The sequence below is a fragment of the Nematostella vectensis genome, chromosome 12 (assembly GCF_932526225.1).
Source record: "Nematostella vectensis chromosome 12, jaNemVect1.1, whole genome shotgun sequence".
NCBI lineage: Eukaryota > Metazoa > Cnidaria > Anthozoa > Actiniaria > Edwardsiidae > Nematostella > Nematostella vectensis.
The window spans coordinates 11601567-11622696 of record NC_064045.1 but is presented as its reverse complement, the minus strand read 5'-3'; the positions used below and the strand labels follow the sequence as shown (position 1 = coordinate 11622696).

At 41.1% G+C, this 21130-nt stretch overlaps 2 protein-coding genes across 3 annotated transcripts; both read left to right on the top strand.

Annotated features, from left to right (window-relative positions):
- The first annotated feature begins 1607 nt into the window (after positions 1-1607).
- Positions 1608-8468, top strand: LOC5520560 (glycine betaine transporter 1). Its single transcript, XM_001640334.3, has 4 exons — positions 1608-2236; positions 4638-5994; positions 6655-6827; positions 7948-8468. Exons 1-4 carry the CDS (start codon positions 1767-1769, stop codon positions 8213-8215), a joined length of 2268 nt encoding a protein of 755 aa, XP_001640384.2. The 5' UTR covers positions 1608-1766; the 3' UTR covers positions 8216-8468.
- A 2649-nt stretch (positions 8469-11117) lies between these two features.
- Positions 11118-19650, top strand: LOC5520562 (glycine betaine transporter 1). Of its 2 annotated transcripts, none has more exons than XM_032365621.2 (3): positions 11118-11655; positions 17024-17180; positions 17788-19650. In XM_032365621.2, the coding sequence occupies exons 1-3, from the start codon at positions 11213-11215 to the stop codon at positions 19330-19332; spliced, it is 2145 nt and encodes a 714-aa protein (XP_032221512.2). In that variant the 5' UTR covers positions 11118-11212; the 3' UTR covers positions 19333-19650. The 2 variants fall into 2 exon arrangements, with proteins under 2 accessions (XP_032221512.2, XP_048575623.1); XM_048719666.1 differs by lacking the exon at positions 11118-11655 and adding an exon at positions 13086-13781.
- The last annotated feature ends 1480 nt before the right edge of the window (positions 19651-21130 follow it).

Sequence of the window (21130 nt, the reverse complement as noted above, 5' to 3'; positions counted from 1 at the left end):
CAAAGTTTTATCGCTTTTCCCCTTGCTGGTTTATAAACATCGTCCGACATCCACGAAAGATATCATGAAGCTTAGGTAGGTGTTAAGGCATATCGAAGAGATAGATCACGTAATGTGCGACTTCATCGATATCGTCACAAGCAGTCATAAAGATTTATATTAAAATTATTTAAAAAAATAATAATTAAAGTTCTGGTTTGGAGCTCTGCTTTTAGGCAGTGCCTTAAGTTATCTGATAAACAGGAAGAATTTGATTTTTCTAAGAGGCAAGGAAGACGTAGCGACAGAATTAATGAAAATGACATCATCGATTATGCAAACTCAAGTCGATAAGGCAAACATCAAGGATCATTTATCCCGTAAAAGAAAGACTAATATGCTCTTGACAACAAAATGCATATTTAGTCATATCATGATAAAAACAAGGAAAATTCTGATAATTAATGATAATCAACTATTATTCTCGCAATCAATGTGTTCCCAACAGAAATAGTAATTACAAATAATTCTTAATAAAGTAACAATCATTTTAACTCAATAATAAGAAAATGCACGTCTTATCATGTTATAAGAATGATAGCAGGTGATTAAAATGATACGAGTGTCCATCTGGCATTATATACGCGCCCATCTATCTCGGGCGAAAAATGATTTTTTCAGACATATACACCAGACATCACAATGCAGTTCTTAAGATATTATTTCCTTTTCCTTTGATGACGTCACATATCACGTGATCATTTTGTTGACACTGCGGGCGTTGTCATACGATGTTTCCTTCATGAGATATGAATAATTTTGTTTTTTATGACGTCACCAATGACGTCACACATCACGTGACCACCTGGTTGCACCCCCCTTGACACCTACCAAGTTTGGTTGTCGTACGATGTTTCTTCCATGAGATATCAGATAGTTTATTACAAATGTGGCCTACCTTATTACAAATGTGGCCTACCTTATTACAAATGTGGCAAGTTATTACATATGCGGCCTTAACAGACATAGGCAATGACTAATCAATCAAAATGTGTTCGTTAACCAGGAATACAATTGTTCGTTTAACTTCTTCAGCGAGTCTGTCCATTTTGCATTAAAGACCAAAAATTGGCAGAGTCGAGTATCCACATTTTTGGTAAGCAAAAATAAAGTGAAAAAATCCTATTTTAGGACACCGTTTAAAGCGGCATTGTCATCAGTTTTCCTCCCAGAGGGCCGACAAAAACCCAAGAGAAGAGACAAAAGAATCTATTAACAGCCCATCCACTCTAATTATCGGTCACATCCTCAAATAAACTTCCAATAGACACACTTTTGAAATATCTTTCGCGTTTTCCGTTAAAAATAATCAAAGATTTGTTACGTAATCGACCGATACATTGCAGTTATCCGCTTTAATATGGACATCTAGCTTTTTATGGGTCCCGAAGGTGCAGTAATTTTACAGTACTCGAGATCTCTTGCGGCTAGTTAATCTTAAAATAACAAGTGTCTTTACGCTCACACCAACATTAAAGCATCCAATTCAGATGGAAAAACTTGGTTCGTAAGCATTAAGAAGCTGTGCTGTTTGCATTCCTGAAGCTAACAAATGCTTCAATATTTCGTGACAATTTTTCGCACGCTATTCATAAGCCTAATGGTATTGTCTTTTAAATACAGAAAAATATTTGCTCCTTGGGGTAGTTCATACTTGATTGCACCCGTCGCCAGTCGGATCGGTCGCTCATCTTCGAAAGTTCCTTGCAGCGTTTGGATGATTTAGAATGGTTGAACTTCATCACGGAGACCAGTCTCACATTGAAAAATGTCGTACCGTCAAATTCAACATCGGAAAGCTTCGAGTAAACTTTAATCCCGTAGTAACAGCAGGTTCTGCTTTCCTTATCTGGGGGCTCGTGGTGTTTTGTCTCGTTGAGACCAAAGTCGCGGCTGCCCATTTGCCCACATGGACAAGATGGGTTACCGATAAGTGGACCTGGCTCTACATCGGGACCCAAGACTCCTGGGCCGTGTTCATTATCGTTCTGTTCTTCTCAAAGTATTCACATCTCAAGCTTGCTAAATCAGACGACGAAGAGCCGGAGTTTAGCGATGGTTCATACTTCAGTATGCTGTTCGCTGCTGGGATAGGTGTTGGGTTATTTTACTTTGGAATAGCTGAACCTGTGCAACACTATCAGCCCGGTACTCCCGGCGATCCTAGTGGCGTCTGGGGAAACCGCTTTCAAGGGAGGTAAGAACACTGTGATCTAAGGATTTTAGTTCTTGTTTTTTTCTTTACACCTGACTTCACATTGATACAATTTCCCGCGCTTGTTTACTCTTTCACACGCTTTTTATTCTTTCCCGCGCTTTTTTATGTTCGTCAACTCTAACGCTGTTTTCACGCACCAAAACAAGATGTTTACTCTTATTTGGGGTAAGGGCAACCCCCAGTTCACTCCCTCTGCTTTGGCCCTGTTGCTAGCTGTCATTCGTTACTCTATCTCAAGCTTCTGTTCCTACCACACTCTGTACATCACAAATTCTTCAAAGATAGATAATCCAGCTTCGACTCACAAAAAAGCCGCCATTTTCATCAGATAATTCAGTAACTAAGAAACCTTTGATCAAATAGTGTTACTTAAGTATCGGACATTTGTAGCTATTTTTTGGTGGATGCTTTTACACCTTTTGCTTTTCATTACCGAGAAATACGCATTCATTTTAGCCAAAATTACAAACATTTACACCGATGTACTGTCATTTTAGCGAAAGTAAAATCATTTGAACTAAAAGGAAATACATTAACGAACTTTGCATAATTGAGTGCACACAATTGCATTTTCTTCACATTCATTTACACTATTCGACAACCAGGAATAAAAAATCTATTTTCATTTGCGCGTTCATACATAACAATAGCACAAACAAAATGTCAATAATACGAAAACTCGCAATCAATACAGTGAACGAAATATTTATTTACATTTTTATCACAGCAAGTGCAAACAATTTTGTGAAAGTCATTTGCGTGCTTCTTATAAACGTTAGCGCATCCGTACAAACAATAAGCCCTTTATGACAAACAATATCCTAAAATAATTATCCAATTACTTATCGTTTATTTGTGCCCTTATAATGCACATACATTCAAAATAAATGATACTAGCACTCAAAAATTAATATTCGATCTATTCGCCATTAACCCGGGCCCAAATACAGAAACAAAATGTTGCCGCCTTACAGTCCGTTTCTTAACCCTGTAGAGCAGGCAATAAGTTGTTTGAAGCAGCGATAAAGGCAGATATTTCACGGCCTCGAATACAGACAGAAATGAACAACAGGGATGAAGCAAGGAACAGAGAAGTACCAATAGGTATTTATCGCACAAATTTGTTGCTGGAAGCGCTTCAACGAAACATCAACACCATCACACAGCCAAAATGTGCCGAATAGTATAGGTTCATGCAAACCTACCTACCACGCTGCATCAATGTCGAAATGATCGAAGGGTGTATTTCCTTTTAGTTCAAATGATTTTACTTTCGCTCAAATGACAGTACATCGGCTAAATGTTTGTAATTTTGGCTAAAATTTGAATGCGTATTTCTCGGTATTATGTAACTTTTCTTGCAAATGAGCCACTGTAAATTCAAACGTTTAAATGTAAACAATAAAGGAGTGGCTGATCGATGTTATTTATAAATGAGTTTTCGTGCACTAAACTTTATCAAAGTTTTTTTTCTTAATTTGAATTAACAAAAGTCCATACCTTTCCCATTCTTGAGTTTCATGATAAATTATACTTGAATGATTTTCTATAAAATGACGGACTAAATTTCTTCTATTGTCAAATTGTTTCCTGCGATGACGTCATGTAAAGCCCTTATTCTCAGGGCCTCACGATATGTTCAATATTTTCATTCATGTTTGTAAAATCATATCAAGAAATTTTAGCCAAAAAATGTCGTTTTTGTCATACGTTTTTATATTAGGAAACTAATCGATTCCTTATTTGGAATACCTGTAAGCCATTTTGTGCGGTATCACGTGAGTTTCGTAATGACTTGCAATCAGAAGATCAAAACAGTGAGGATGACCATCTTAACAAAATGTAGTAAAACACTTAGATACACAAATATCTGTTTTGTGTACTATACTTTGATTATTTTTGAAATATATATTTTTAATTATTAAATTCGAAATACCTCTCGTGATATTCGAGGAAAATAGAGATATGTCGTTTGATTGACAACAATATGAGGCATAAACTCCACACAGCAAGGGAATTGATTGGTAATGGTGGTATGATTGACAACGCGCTATTTCCAGACGAGCAATGGATTTGAAATCTGGGTTGTCACGCAACAAGGAACATGGCGGAGAACGGTACGGCTATAAGCGGTACGACGCTGTGCCTATCACCACTACTGGTGACGGTCAGGCGCGTAGCCAAGATTGGCTGAGGAGGTGCCCAGTCATAGCTATCATACGCAAATGCATAGTATTTGAAGATTCCCTAATAAGAAATGGCCCACTTTTTGGCCGTCAAGGGGGGTGCGCGCGAACCCTGCGCACCCCCCTGTTTACGCGCCTGACTGTGTTGCGATTGAGGGTAGTCTGTGACTGACTAATCTGGTATTGTTTACCAGGTATTCTGACAACCAGCGCGTCCAGGACGCCATCAACGTGACCTTGTTTCACTGGGGAATCCACGGCTGGATCGTCTACACCATGATTGGTTTGTTGTTGGGCTTCCTGTCTTATCGCTACAACATGCCCATGACCATGCGCACGTGCTTCTACCCGTTGCTAGGCGACAAGATCTACGGCACCTTCGGCGACCTGATCGATATCCTGTCGGTGGTGTGCACCATGTTCGGCGTTTGCACGAGTCTCGGCGCTGGAGCGATCCAACTCAACGACGGACTCAACCGGTTGAATAATAACATTCCAAAGTCACGTGAGAGTCAGGTGATTATCATCTGGGGAATAACAGCGATAGCCACCGCATCTGTGATCAGCGGCATAAAGATTGGTATCCGTCGCCTGAGCGAGATCTGTTTTGCCCTTGGGATGTTTATATTCTTTGTGGTGTTTTATTTTGATGATACCTGGTTCTTGCTGAACGTGTTCGTCCAGAGCATCGGCTACTACCTGCAGTGGATCGTGCAGATTGGCTTCCACACCGACGCCTTCGCTCAACTTGGGAACGCCCCTGACGGCAAGCAAGCCCCAAATTGGATGAATGACTGGACCATTTTCTACTGGGGTTGGTGGATCGCGTGGGCTCCCTTTGTTGGCGTGTTCATCGCGCGCATCTCGCGTGGACGGACCATCAGGCAGTTCATCACCTACACCCTGACCGTCTCCATTATCTATTGCATCATGTGGTTCTCTATTTTCGGCGCTATCGGGATCAAGATGGAGCGCGAGGCGGAACTCGCGGGAATCCAGTGCAACTCTACTTACGGTGGCGCTACTTCCAAGCAGTCTTCCGATGGTCTGTTCCGTCTGTCCTGCCGCCCCTCTACGAGCATGTGGTTTGACGTCATGGATCAATACGGAGGAATCGGACCTTTTCTCTCAGGAATTTCCATCGTCGGCCTCGTCCTCTACTTCGTTACCAGCTCCGACAGTGGCTCTCTCGTGATTGACAGCCTCTCAGCCAATGGCCACCCAGATCCACCGGTGCTGCAGCGAGTGTTCTGGGCTCTGACGGAAGGCGCTTGTGCCACGGGCTTGCTGTGGACGGGCGGATCAAAGGCGTTGAGCGCTCTTCAGGCAGCGTCTGTATCATCAGGTCTCTTGTACACCGTCATCCTCAACTTCGTTTGTATCGCTACATGGCGAGCTGTCAAGTACGACACGGGGGACCTCGATTTTGACGGACCGCGGTTTACTATGGGAATCTTCGATATCTTCTATGCTCCTTCTGTCGGCCGGTTTAAAAGGCTTGCTATTGCTGTTGTCGCCCCCTGGTGGCCTATGGCATACGCTGCTCATAAGGTAGGATTAACAGCTACAGGCAACCACAATAATAATAACTTTCGTCTCACTGTGGTGGGGTGCGCAGACAACCTTTACTTATTAACATGTGACCCACCTTTTTTTATTAACAAGTGACCCACCTTTTGGCCTCCTGGGGGGGGGGGGGGGGGGGTGCGTGCGCACCCTGCGCCAGACACTTAAGTTTTTAAATCTGCTTCGGACAGCCATAAATATCTATCAGATACAGGCAGACTTTAAAATCCTTCACTTACTCTTTAACTATTTTCTACTGGCAACCATTATTGATGAACTACAACACATTAATCTTTCAGCCAAAGACAACCAATGAAATACCACAATTAACTTTCAGCCAAAGACAACCAATGAAATAACTCTTAGCTCCAGTCAATTATTGAAATCCTACACTCGTCGTAAGCGCATCATCATGTTGTATGACTTTGCGCGCCAGCGAATGCGGCCTTTTGATTCGCTGTTTTCGCGCACATTCTTGCTGTGACAACTTTCTTTAAACGCGTTTAGTTGAAAAAACGGCTCAATTTAATACTGTTCGAACTAAACAAAACCATAAATTCCAATACGTCGAAAAATAATCCAGTGAAACACGCGAATATAAAAACGAGCGAAAATGACTGTTAATACGCTGCAAAATTCTGTCAGGTGGACGGATCACGTCGCTGGCTCGTCATGCTCACCATCGCTGTCCCATTCTACGGATGGCTTCTCCTGCTGGCGTTACATCCCCTTGAGGCCGGCTTAGCTTACATCGGATGGTCTATTCTGATGGGCTTTGTCGTCCTTGGCGCTGGCATTCGTGGGAAGATACGAGAGAGGTAAGGGGACCCTGTCGAATTAATGAAACACAAGTGTTCCTTTCGAGACGTCTATATTGATATACACATATATAATATATATAATGCGTGAGTGCAGGCGTTCATAGAACAGTGCTCAATACACAAGTGTAGAGCGGGATATATCTTGGTTTGTAGGAAAAAGACCACGCGAACTACTGTTTTATCTCTACAAGCCTGTTTCGTGGTTGCCCACTCTTCAGATTTCTCATCAGGAGAAAAATGAAACGGTAGTTCGCGTGGCATTTTTCCTACAAACCAGATATATATATATATATATATATATATATATATATATATATATATATATATAAATTATTTACATAGATCTTATAAGGCCTTTGGTTACAAAATATTACCACGACACGATATGCATATTATCGTTGGTAGGAAAGACGATTATGATTTCCTGATAATGGTGATGACCACAACGGAGATATAGCGGTGTGATATGGTGATTATTATGATGCTGATAATGTTAAGGAGGTTGTCTATGATTATGATGATCACGGTGGTGATGATGATGACGATGATGATGAGGAGGCTTGTTATGACTTGATGTTGAAAAATTATGATGAAATCATCATCTGGTGATGATGACGATGATTAAGAGGTTGTCTATTATGTTGATGCTGCTGTTAATGGTAATGGCGACGACGATGACGCTGGCTATGGTGAGGGTGTTAGGGCTGGTTATAAAGTTGATGCTTCTGATGACATAAATAATATAAATGTGGACTTTAAAAGGACACTAACATACACACATTGGCATCAGTCGGGCCAAGATGGGACGCTAGCACAGTGAATTACCCGTGCAGTTCGGCAACCATGGACAGCTGTTTCGTCCTTTTAAGGACTCGTCAACACGGCATAAGCCGGTTTGCTAATGTGTGTATGATAGTGTGCTTTTAAAGTCCACATTTATTAATAATGATATGATGATGACGATGACGGCGATGAAGACGATTACTATGATGATGATGATGATGACGATGGTGACGACGATGATGATAATGACGGCGACGACGACTATGATGATGATGACGACGACGACGATGATGATGATGACGATGACGATGATGATGTTTTCTCTTACCCGCAGGTACTTCATCATCGGCAACATGGCGGAAGACTTCTTCGCGGTTCTTCTCCTGTACCCTTTCGCAGCTATACAAATGCAGGAACACATGATGTTCTCTAAGAACCCGCACGCTGACCCAGGTCAAAGCCATCCATCTACAGCCAATGGCGGGATCGATGCCAAAGTCAACGTGACCGTAGATATGAATGGGCTGAACGGAAGCAATAACGTGTTCTCAAGACCATCTAAGCTGACAAGAGACAATTTTTCAATGACGTCATATCTTTAAGGGTGCTTTGAATGTCTACCCGTGATGCAATTTTCTTATAGCTATAGTAGTCCCAATAGATGCAGGTCTGGTTATAGTGATTCTAACATTTTGATTATAGATATACCACAATGTTCCAATGCATTATAACTTATTGCACCCGCCTTTACTTGATGTCACGACCAAGATGTTAATGTTATTGCAAACTTTCTAACAATCATTGCTAATAAGCAAGATTCATAAAAAAGGCATTCAATTAAACTACGAATACACACGTCTTGTTTTGGCATGGGTTTAAATAGAAATATCTTTAAAATTATCCCACGTAAATGACTATACCATTAAGGTTGGGTTCCTAGGAAGAAGGTTAACACTAACACAGGGATGGTTGCCCTTTTTATCCAATCAAATGTCAGGATATCCGTATTTATCCCTGGGTTGTCTTTTTATATTTATAAGATAGCCGTATTTATCCCTGGGTTGTCTTTTTATATCTATAAGATAGCCGTATTTATTCCTGGGTTAGCGCTAACCTGCTTACTAGGAACCACGCATCAGTGCACAAGCACTCTATGACATGCGCGGCCACGCACGCACAACACGCGCACACGCTTCCATTTCGAGAGACGCACATTTGCAATTGGGCAATTACACCGCACACGAGCGGACACGCGCACACAGTGTTAATTTACTTATAATGGGGATCTTTATCATCCCCCTCCCGTCCCTCAAACCCAGTCCCGTCCCTCCCTTCCCTCAAATCCAGTTAAAGGCCTAGTGTTCTAAGACAGTAATTCCAGGGGCGAATACAGGGGAAGGTGAATATCCACCCCCCCCCCCCCTCTTTGAGTATAAAAAAATGAAAAGTCTTTTTTGTTTGAAGAAAATAAATGTCTAGGGACGAGGTACTGTCCATGTGCCTCCGCCTGCTTATTTTTGCTGACGCCACAAATTCAGTTCAGCTTGAAGTATTGTTAGATCGGATCCGTTAGATCTATGTGACCCACCAAGAGCCACTGGATCAAGTATACAGTAAACTGTCTATCTGGCCATTATCCACCCATCATTTTATAATCCTCGATCCGCCCCTGATTCACACTATGACAGCTTTTGATTTGGGATAGGTCCAAAGAAATTTAGTTTCAAAGGATGGGATAACAAAGCAAGCCAAGCCGCCCACCTTATTTAGCACGGAGTTACTTCACACTTCCGTCTCACTGTAGAGCTAGCCCAGCCCTTGTAAAGCGCTTAAACACGAGGTTCCGCTATAGAAGACAAAGTTCAACCAACCTCCGGGCTCAATAACAATCAGTTATCAATCAGCCGTCGATGAGTGAACATGTCAGGACGATTGCTCTGAGCGCTACATTCAAATTTTATATTCTAAACCAAAATAAATATAATTCTTAGAGTTGTCCATCTAAAAACGTTTCTATCTATCGTAAAATAATGCTATACCAAGCTGTGTGCGCTCTAAAATTCAAGCATTTTCATAACAGCGCGATAATAATTTATGCAGGTACGCTAGATTATGGATAGCGCAAAATTTAAAATTTTGCATCGAAAACGTGAGTGGATAGCAAATAACTAATTTAACAATCTCTTAACATAACTGTCTTGTTACCTGTGCAAAAATAGTTTTATTCCAGCCTACTGAGGCTCAGAGATAAGCAATTTTACAGGAGGCTTATCATTTGTGACTGCTAGCGTTGCAGTGTTCCAATTATAATTGCAAATTCGATCCCGGGGATGGGAGAAGCTTTCCCTTTTATAGCGGAACCTCGTGTTTAAGAGGTAAGGGGGTCTATTATCATTGGCATCTTGATTTTAATTATAAAGCAAACAGTCTAACCACGTGAAATAATTCGACCCAGATTGCACCAGAAAGACAACTAACGACCCCAACTTACTGTTCCTTTAACATGAATTTGTGGAAAATCCTTGCCGGGACTTCGAGTCTGTTCGCGCCCCGCTTGCCTCTCTAAATAAAACGATTCGTACATTTCGGGTGAATAATATAAAAATATGCGCCAGAATTCAATGGACCTCCTTAGCGTTTCTGTTGTGTAGAAATTAAAAACCGAGGTATAGAAAGACAAAAAATGAATTGAGATTCTCTTGGTATGTTACATTTCCGTGACATCTCTCTCGTACGGTATTTTTTGTTTTGCCTGTGACTTATAGTTCCCAGAATCAGCGGGGCACATGTCATTATCCCAAAATCTCATCCGATACGACCGTATGATCACCGCACGTGAGGAGGATTTAGTGGCGAGAGTACGCTCAAGTTGTACAAATGGTCAGTCTTTATTGATAATGAGCGAGAGCTTTGAGCTTCCTAATATCAGACAATCATAACAATATTAAAGCTTTTGATATTAAAGCTCGCATATCCGTACCCTGGTTCCAGGGCCTCTTCCTACACGTGCACGTAAATACATGAAAAACTTCACAATTACACTTTTCCGATTCGCTTTTTTGAGTGTTGTCCCTCGGTTTTGATCTGACCAAAAAGTCACGGTAAAATCTTTACTTTACTTAAAAAATGCCCTCTTCTTGTACTACTTCATCGGGTATTATACTTTAAAAAAAGAAGAAGACAGACAAGAACGGTCTAGCCGTAACTGAAAATAAGACTTTCTTATACATAAAAAGTGTATCGATGGTATTCCTCCTATTAGACATGGGCTCGAACCATTTGTCTGATTGTTAAAACTGCGTGACACAATACAGCAAATCTGCCCCAAAGATGAACGCAATCCTATAATTTTTTCCTTGTACCTCATCCAAAAGTCAAGCCTTTGCCATAACAGGATACACTTATACAGACATCTCAATGGGGTCTTTACTTAATCTTTTGCCCCGATCAGCCAATAATAACAAAGTGTGTGTGACGTCAAGTAGTGAATATCTTATAACACTCTCGATAAGTTTAGTTGGGAACAAGATAAAGGCACGCTACTACTTTTTAAAACGATACTTCGAGCTCAGACATATGCCAAACACTTCGCAATAACAATGTCTTCTAAAGACGCTGTCGAACCGCATGAGAGATGCCGCACGGTAAAATTCACGATCGGTAAACTTCATATGAACTTTAACCCGATTGTGAGTATTGTATCGGCAGTGCTGATCTGGGGTTTGGTTGTGTTTTGTTTGGTCGAGACGGAGGTCGCTGCCGCACAATTCCCTCAGTGGAAAAAGTGGGTCACAGAGAAATGGACTTGGCTGTACGTGGCCACGCTGAACATCCTCTTCGTCTTTATCCTTGCAATCTATTTTTCCAAGTACTCAAAACTGAAACTTGGAAAACCGGACGAGAAGCCAGAATTTAATGATGTATCATACTTTACGATGCTGTTCGCTGCTGGTATCGGCGTTGGGTTGTTTTATTTTGGTGTCGCTGAACCCATTTACCATTATGAGCCTGGAGGTCGATGGGGCAACCGATATCAAGGAAGGTAAGAAATTTTGCAAACATCACTCAAAGTAGTTGTACTCTACGAGACGGTCCATTCGTTTCGGACAGTAATAGTGCACAACGGTTAGTCTTTGGCGAGCAATTGCAACCGTACGGAGCACTAGCAAAATCCTGAAAAAATCGCAAAATTTGAGAATTGCGAGCAATCGGCCCGTACCCAATATTTTTTTCTGGTGGGTGCGAAATTAGAAAAGTTGACCTACTTTTTCCGGGGGGGGGGGGGGGGGGGGGGTGGAGAGGTCGGTGAGTTTTCTGATACAGATCTGACCACCCCCGGAAGAACGATAAGGACATGGATTCTTTATGCCATTGCAGTATATTTTTGGATTTTTGTTTATTTTTGGATTTGGCCCGTCTATTGCGAGCCGAAAGTGGACTTTTGGCCGTTGTGGGGGGGGGGGGGGGGGTCGGGGAACGCCGATGGGCCTTATGGTACACTGGACACTGCCGACCCATGTCACGATTTAACATCTTGAGTTGACCAGTCTCTTTCTGTGAACAATTTCACAAACAAACGCCTTTTTTATCCACTCGAGGGTGTCCTCTTACGACTGTATTATCACTGTGTTATAAACATTAGTAAAACATTAGAAAAACATTAGTTAAACATTAGTAAAACATTAGTTAAACATTAGTAAAACATAAGTAAAACATTAGTAAAACATTAGTTAAACATTAGTAAAACATTAGTTAAACATTAGTAAAACATTAGTAAAACCTTAGTAAAAAGGTAGTAAAACATTCCGGAACCTTCAAATGAAATTAACTCAAAAGGTTAAGTGGATAAAACTCACGGATTACAAGGCTTTTTAGGATCCTTTTCGTATCGAGACAAAACGCGAAGAGAATTCTTGCGCGCGCAGAGAGCAAGGTCAAATCAATCAATTACTCTTCTAGATTATCGCTTTTATAGTTGGTAGTTGTTTATTTATGGTCTTATGAATAAGAGTTTATGTTGTGGGAGGGTCAGTGGGAGGCAATCGCTTACAAATTGCGCTCGCACATCGCGATTAAGTGGATGTTGAGTGTACGCCTGACACAAATACTAGACGCGACGCCTGCCGCCCCTTTTCAGGCCACTGTCAAAATACGTCGGCTGTCAATTTTCCAATGACTCGCGTGGTGGCACAATCAAATGCCCAAATCAAATTATAAACAGCATTTATGTAAAACAAAACTACATTGGGAATAATTTTAGTAACGACGAACCCCGGTGAGGGAAACTTATGCTAAATGATTTGAAACGCAAAGATAGTTCACGGCTCAGGAGATTTACGATTCAAGTATATGACTGTAGATTCACACATCACTAAATTACCACAGAATATTCACATCACCAATTTGCTACAGGCTTTTTCGTCTAAATAGACAAACCGCTGCTTGAACACAAATGCCATTAAGCTCACTCTATCAACAACTCGCGGGAAGTGCCGCAAACAATCCCAAGCATTCTTCGTGCTCTCACAGACAAATTTCTCGAATATTTCGGTGCCTGGTCTGTCCAAAAATTTGATAGCTACAACTAATGATGTCTGTAGTATTCAGCAGCTTCTATGACATCCAGCGCCTTCGATATAACTAGTAGATCTTCGCTTCGAAAAACGATACCAATGAGCCGCCGCAATGACCGGCCTTGGCAAAAAAATTGAACATCAACCTGAGTATCAGGCGGAATTTTTCCGAAAAAATGAAGAGAGGAAAATATTTTTTTATAATGTTATAGAAAACGATTTCTCTGACGTTCAAAGCCTTTTTTTCTCATTACTCTGAGAACGAGCAGTCGGCGGGTTAGGGTACTATATATAGCTGAACCCCTCAGCGCGTCCCATTCGAGTACCCTTTGTTTTTTGATCAATCAAGAGCCATGCCGGAATCCGGCATGAGAACATGCGATTCGAACAGTACTTGTATCAGGCCCTTGTCTTGTTTCTCGCCGGCGCGATAGAGACATAGGAGGGCCTGGTTCTCATTTTAGTGATTATCGGTCGAGCTATCCAGAGGATATTTTGATCTGTAATTTTCTGGTCCGCGCCGCCAGGATTACATCGCTACTACAAATGGAAACTAGATAATGAGTTGGTGGGACTTCAAGTGCGACGCTGACAAGTAACAATCACCGCCTCTTTCGCTATTTAATTTTTCCTCCATAACCATATTCCATCATACGAAATCGTATTCATTATCTTTACAGGCGCGTACCCAGATTGGCCGGGGGGGGGGGGGGGGTGGGGGGGGGGGGTAGGAATCATAAGGAAAGGATAGAATTTGAAGATTCCTTATGAAGATGACTCACTTTTTTGCCGCCAAGTGGAGGGGGTGGGGTGCGCAGTCCCCTGTGTGCGCGCCTGCTTTAGGAGGCGTTTCAAAGGCAATCTTAAAAGATTTGCATGATGTTAGGGGTGAATAATTAGTGGGAAGGTTTTACCGAAAAATTACATTACAGCTTTCAGAGCAAATTTAAATTGCAAGACAAATTCCTGTAAAATTATTTGTGCAGGGAAGTAAGTAAATTTCTAAAGCAAGAATCGGGCAAAACTTCCAGCCGCAAAAAATACATGAGCAATTCGATAATTCTTTGCATAAAATCAATTGCCCCGTCCCCACGGATTTATAATTTTTTCTTTTTATTATTCCTTTTAAAAACTTTGGAGTTCTAACCGTCTTATAAGTGCCGGGCTTTAAGATGAGTTAAAGTTGTTTGCCAATTTGCTAGTCTAAGAATAATGGCCATGACCCAGGGTGGTAAAGGGTATTTTCGTGAAACGAGATTTGGCCATTTTTCACCATACTATAAACGTAAAATCGTCCATTTCGACGTCCGTGAAACGTGATTTAACGATTAAAAAGCCCTTTTTTTGGTCCCGTGAAACGCCATTTTCCCGGTCCGTGAAACGTGATCTGATGATTACGTGATCTGATGAATGTCTGATGACATTCATCACCTTCGTAATATTAGGCAACCCTCCAGCTTTGTCTGATCTTCACCTTTCAAGTGATTTTGGATGTATTTCCGGGTATCAGACATGTCAGCGTGTATATATGTCTTTGCATACCGAGCAATCAGCGCCACGTTATTGGTCCAAACGTTCTTTTGTTTGACCAGAAGACAAGGGAACATTGTTCGAATAATTGCACCATAAACTCTTTACAATAACGTCCTATTTTTTTAGTTAAGGCCGGGCTGTTTTTAAATCTAATAATGTTGTAATAAAAAATTTCAGTATAAAAAAATGATACTTTATGAAGTATTAGAAGTCAGTAAAAACAAGTGAGAAATGTACTATTGAGCGCAATGAGTCATGGCTTAGTCTGGTCACGCTAGTAAGCGCCTGGGTACGAGGCAGTTAGAAAGAGATTTACACACATGATAAACAAGGGACTATTATGTATGACCATGCGCGCAGATGCTGACCGACATCCGACGATTGCAGGCTCTCCTTAGGGGAAACCACTCACCCATAGCGCGAGATTTAGATCTGCAAAGATGTTCGAATGTTTTTCTCTTGCTAGTAATCCTATGCACCTTCTCAGAATGTCTAAATGATTAGACGATGAAACAAATGTGTTTTTCCTTTCTTTCCTTCTTTCTTTTTTAGAGCAAGTTACCAACATATTGACAGGTTTGTTTCATTTAAAGAATTTATTGGGAGGCACTATTTTCGGCTCTCTGTCCTTGAGAAACTAATTGAGCCAGATGAATTGCAAATTACATTTGGAACAAAAGAATAAATAACCATAATGACCTCGTAATTTTCCTCAAAAATGACACAAAACAAGTAAAGTTAAAGGTGTTTTAAAATTTTAACAAATAATGAAATTATTAATAGCTGTGCACAACATAGTGGCATCATTTGTGTGGTTTTATTACTCGATTTTCCACGGCAATACAACTAAATATTGGCGAATTGTTTTCTATTGCAATGCTACCCACAATGAAGCGAAGAATAATTTAAAGTCGAGAACTGTATGCTAAAAAAGAAAATATCGTTTTGTTGTAGGTTTCAAAAACAGCGCGCGCTCGTTAGAATGTCGCCATTCTTGATTGCGAATGCAGCGCGCGCGCACAATGCAAAAACAATTCAAAGACTAAAACATATCTGCTAAATTTTCAGATTTGTTCCCTGAAGTTGAATAATCATTTGACTACCAGGTTAAGATATAAAGATTATGGTAAAAGTTGTAACCACACAACGAACGTTCTTCAGCAATAACTAAGAGGACATGAAGACGGGAACCAGTTTAGCGCGCGCATATGTTTTCTCATGTAATTTGGTTGACATCTCGATCTACGTCACAAATGACTGGACCCGGGCCTTTCAGTTCACGGCCTTTTTTCCGAAGGTTGACCAAATACCTAATATGACAGATTTGAGATATTTGCGCGAACTCGTGTTTTATAGGGTTTATACGAACCACATACCATTTGGAAGATGAAAATATAAAGAATTGACAAAGTCTATCAACTCTGAAAGGTTATATGGACTTTAAGATCTTTCTCCGATTTTCCTTTAAGTGGCACCCATAAAATCCCGATAAATAAGGGACAATAAAAGTGATCATAGTCTGGGAACATTGGTTTTATTTCCCAGATCCCGAGAAAATCGCTGTCAATTTAAGCTCAAACGGTGAATCAAGCAAATTACGCCGTAGTTGTAAATACGTTTATCCGAACGGAAGAGTACGGATTTATATCATAATATCCAATCAGATAAACTTGATAAGAAAGATTGTTATAGTGCAGGGCTCCAGTACAGTCGTCCTCAACGGAGATATCATTCTCGAAATTCATGCAGAAATCATAACACGCCACCATCGATTCCTGTGAATGGGTAGCTGTTAAGCATCTTTATGGTAATATTTAGCACGCAAAACGATATCCGGGCAATCGCTGATTCGAGCGAAACTACATACAAACATTATGTTTGCCTTCTGTGGGAATTTTTTGGTCAAAGAAGATATCTCTGCAGTCCAGAATTGAAACAGTGCGAGTTTTTGTCATAACATTCCACATCCGCCATTTTGATCGCCATATCGCTCAATGAAATGCGCATGCGCAACAGAATAGTCCCACATGATCCGTAATAATGATATTTTTGGTTGTCATAAATATAGGTTTAATTCTACATTTTTTTAGGACGCATCAGACTAACAAAACAAGATTGTGCTGCTATCTTTGACATGTTCTTATCATGTTCTTACATTTTGTTGGAATCTCAGGCTAGATGTTCTTTAAAAAAATAATGATCTTGAGTGTAGCGCATATCCGTGAGTTCATTTTGCGTGACTCGGCCAAGGATATCGATATCGTGGTATTTCTCAAAGATAACCTATTCACATTTCCTTTTCAGACACTCCGACAATGAGCGCGCCAAAGATGCCATAAACATCACTATATTCCACTGGGGAATTCATGGCTGGATCGCCTACACGCTTGTTGGTCTCATTCTGGCCTTCCTCTCACATCGCAAGGGCATGCCCATGACCATGAGATCCTGCTTTTATCAGGTAATACTTGCTACTCTGACTGCCTGCCTGTCTGTAAATCCTATCGATCTGTCATTAGCGGCGTACCCAGGATTTTTAACAGGAGGTCCAAAAGGCCTTTTCAAGGCATTTTCTCCTGTATTTTAGACAATGTCTCATACATTTACTGTAATTTTGGCTGCTAGAAGGGGGGGGTCCCATCGATCTCTCACGGTCTGTCTGTCCGTCCTGTATGTATGCATCAGTTATGTCTATTTGTCCGTCCTGTCGATCTGGTATGCTCTATTTGTCTGTCCTAGTATCTATTATGGTCTTTCAGAGCGGTAGCAGAGGGTGGGGCACTGGGGGCACGTGCCCCCCCTAATATTTTCAAAAAATATAAGAAAATGACCAGTAGGGGCGTGGCTGCGCCCCCCCCATTCTTTTCCTAATGTTTCTGTATCGTGCCCCCCTTAATAAATTGGAGACCTGCTACGGCTATGTTTTTCTCTTCGTCTTGTCTATCTGTTCGTCCTAATGACGTGTTATGGTCTGTGTCTGTCTTACCGTACGTAAGTCATGTCAATCTGTCATCGTCTGTCTATGCGTTCACCCGTCCTACTCATATTATCAATCTGTTCTTTGCCAGGCGATTGGAGAACGAATCTACGGCACCTTCGGTGACATGGTCGATATTCTGTCGATTGTGTGCACTATGTTTGGCGTGTGTACGAGCCTCGGTCTCGGAGTGATCCAACTCAATGCTGGCTTTAGCAGACTCAACCCGAGTATCGGGGAAAGTAAAGAAAACCAAGTCATCATCATATGGTGCATCACCGCAATGGCCACAGCCTCAGTGGTCAGCGGTGTTAAGCTGGGGATCAGACGCCTTAGCGAGATTTGTTTCTCTGTAGGAATCTTCATGTATCTTATTGTACTCTTCTATGGCGACACGTGGTACTTTCTGAACGTGTTCGTCCAGAGCATCGGTTACTATCTGCAGACCTTTATCCAGCTCGGCTTCCACACCGACGCCTTCGCACAAGCTGGAAATGCCCCGGATGAAAAGCAAGCTCCTGATTGGATGAACAGCTGGACTATATTCTACTGGGGCTGGTGGATCTCATGGTCCCCATTTGTTGGGATTTTCATCGCGAAAATTTCACGCGGCCGCACGATTAAGGAATTCATCACGTACACGCTAACGATCCCGGTCACCTACATCGTGATGTGGTTTTCGACGTTCGGCGCAGCGGGAATCAAGATGGAGCGGGACGCAGCACTCGCGGGTATCGAGTGCAACTCGACACTAGGCGGTGCCATGGCAACAGAGTCTCTCAACGGACTTTTCCGACTTTCGTGTCGAAGCTCGACAAGTATGTGGTTTGATTTGATCTCGCAGTTCCAAGGCATTTCTGCTTTCCTCACTGGCCTATCCCTTGTGTGTTTGGTTCTTTACTTTGTCACAAGCTCCGACAGTGGCTCGCTCGTGATTGACAGCCTCTCAGCCAATGGCCATCCAGATCCACCTGTCACTCAGCGCATATTCTGGGCTTTGACTGAGGGCGCTACGGCTACGGCGTTACTGTGGGCGGAAGGGAAAGAAGCGTTGAATGCTCTCCAAGCAGCATCTGTTTGCTCAGGCCTCTTCTACACCGTCATTCTCATCTTTTTCTGCGTCTGTTTCTGGAGGACTCTGAAGATCGAATTCGGGGACTTGGATCCTAATGGCCCACAGTTCACCATGAGCATGCTTGATGTCATCTACAGGCCATCTCTACGCCGATTGGCTAAACTCCTGGTTGCCACGGTGGCCCCGTGGTTTCCGTTTGGCAAGGCTTCCAGCAAGATAAACAACAGCAAGCCTTTTGTTACAGTGGTTGTTCTTGCCATTCCCTTTTACGCATTTGTGTTTTTGGAAATCTTACAAGTCGTCGAGACAGGACTTGGTTATATCGGCTGGTCGATATATATGGGTTTTGTCGCCTACGCCACAGGAATTAGGATCACCATTCGGGAAAAGTATGGTATCTATGGCAACTTGTTGGAGGATTTTTTTGCCACGATGTTCGTATACCCATTAAGTGCGCTGCAACTTGAAGACCATATGGAGTGCTACAAACCAGTCGCTAATGGTGACATTAATGACAATCCACACCGAGAATTTATGTTAGAGGCAATTATAGATACATAAACGGTCCGTGTAGCTGGACGTAAGATTAAGGGGAGGTGGAAGGCCTTAAGGCTTAGCTGATTTCACCGAAAAATATTAGAGACAGCTAATACTTAAAGGGCCGGTGTAGCTGGATTAAGATTAATGATTTTTTGTTGGGGGCGTTATAACGACTTAGTTCACAGATTAATTATATTAGTGGCACTTTTAGATACTTAAAGGGCCAGTGTAGCTGTATATAATAATATTTTTTTTATGGGGGGGCGGGGGGAGGAGAAGGGAGGAAGCTAGGGGGCGTTAACGCTAAACTGATTTCACCGAGAACTTGTTATAGATACTTAAAAAAACCGGAGCGTTAGGGGTCCGGGCGTTAGAGGGGATGACGTTTGAAGTAGAGTGCATTTCGTTATATATATATATATATATATATATATATATATATATATATATATATATATATATATATATATATATATTTCGGCACTGCCTAAAAGCGGAGCCAGCATGCAATCAATTTAAGCCATATTATAATACCTACATATGTATACATACATATGTAATGTGTGAGTGAAGCCGTTCATAGAAAAGTGCTTGATGCACAGGTGTAGAGTGGAATATGTGTGTATGTATATTTTTATTGTTGTTTAACTTATTGGGTGTATATGGAGGTATCATCCAATAGGGAACATTGAAGAATTAAAAATAAATTATAGATTTTTACAGTAAAATGGGTGTTTTTTTATTCTCTTTAACATTTAAACCCATATCAACACACAACGCGTTTCTTTACATTAGCATATCGTTTTTGCCAGTAAATGTGCTCCTTCCTTGCCTACACTGTCCAAATTCCCTTTCTTCCTTTCACATTGCACTACTAGATTTTCTTGATTTTTATAATTTTCTCTCAGTTGAAGGGTAATAAAAGTTATTTGATAGAAATTACAAATATTGGATAAACAGTTTTATCAAACTTCTTCCCTTTTTTTTTTTTGGCTAATGCTCTTCGAATAATTGACACACAAAACACTGACCCTCGATGAGGAGGTCCATGGACCCACTAGACCCCCATATTGAAGCATCATGGTTTCAGGGGTATGTACACCTGGTATTTTTGTGTTAAAAAATAAAATAGGGCTTGGTGTGGCATTACAAAAAAATGCAGTTTGTTTCACATCACTTCCATGTACAGTGCTAAATTATCTTTGAAATAATTGCATGGAAGGTCAAATGGTACAATGCTGGTACAATGATATTTTTGCAAATATCATCTCAGATTCCTAAGTATTGAGCTGTATTCATATCAGCACACAACACGTTTCTATACATTAGCACATCGTTTTTGCCAGTAAATGTGCTCCATACTTGCCTACACTGTCCAAATTCCCTTTCTTCCTTTCACATTGTCCTACTACTAGATTTTCTTGATTTTTCTTGGTTTCATATCATCTATTTAAAAAGTAGATTGCTCACAAAACCCTGTGCAGTTAATTAGTTCAAATTGAAACTATTTTTTTTTACTAGAAAACCCATTTAGTACATTTGCAATAAGGGCCAATGTTGGTCAGTGTTTTGTACCAGCCTCTTTGTCAAAGGGTGAATAAAAATAAACCACTCTAACTTGTTTTCAAAGTCTCTGACTACTTTTAGTTTATTTTATTAGCCTGGTTCATTTTTTTAAAACAAGTTTTCATTTGTAATTATTATCTATCTTTTTGTTACTTAGCTGTATTAATGAATACATCCTGCCCTAGCATCATGCCTTTAAAGCTGGCAGCTTGCTTGAGTTGGGATTCGCCTGAAAAAAATGGGAGAACAGTGA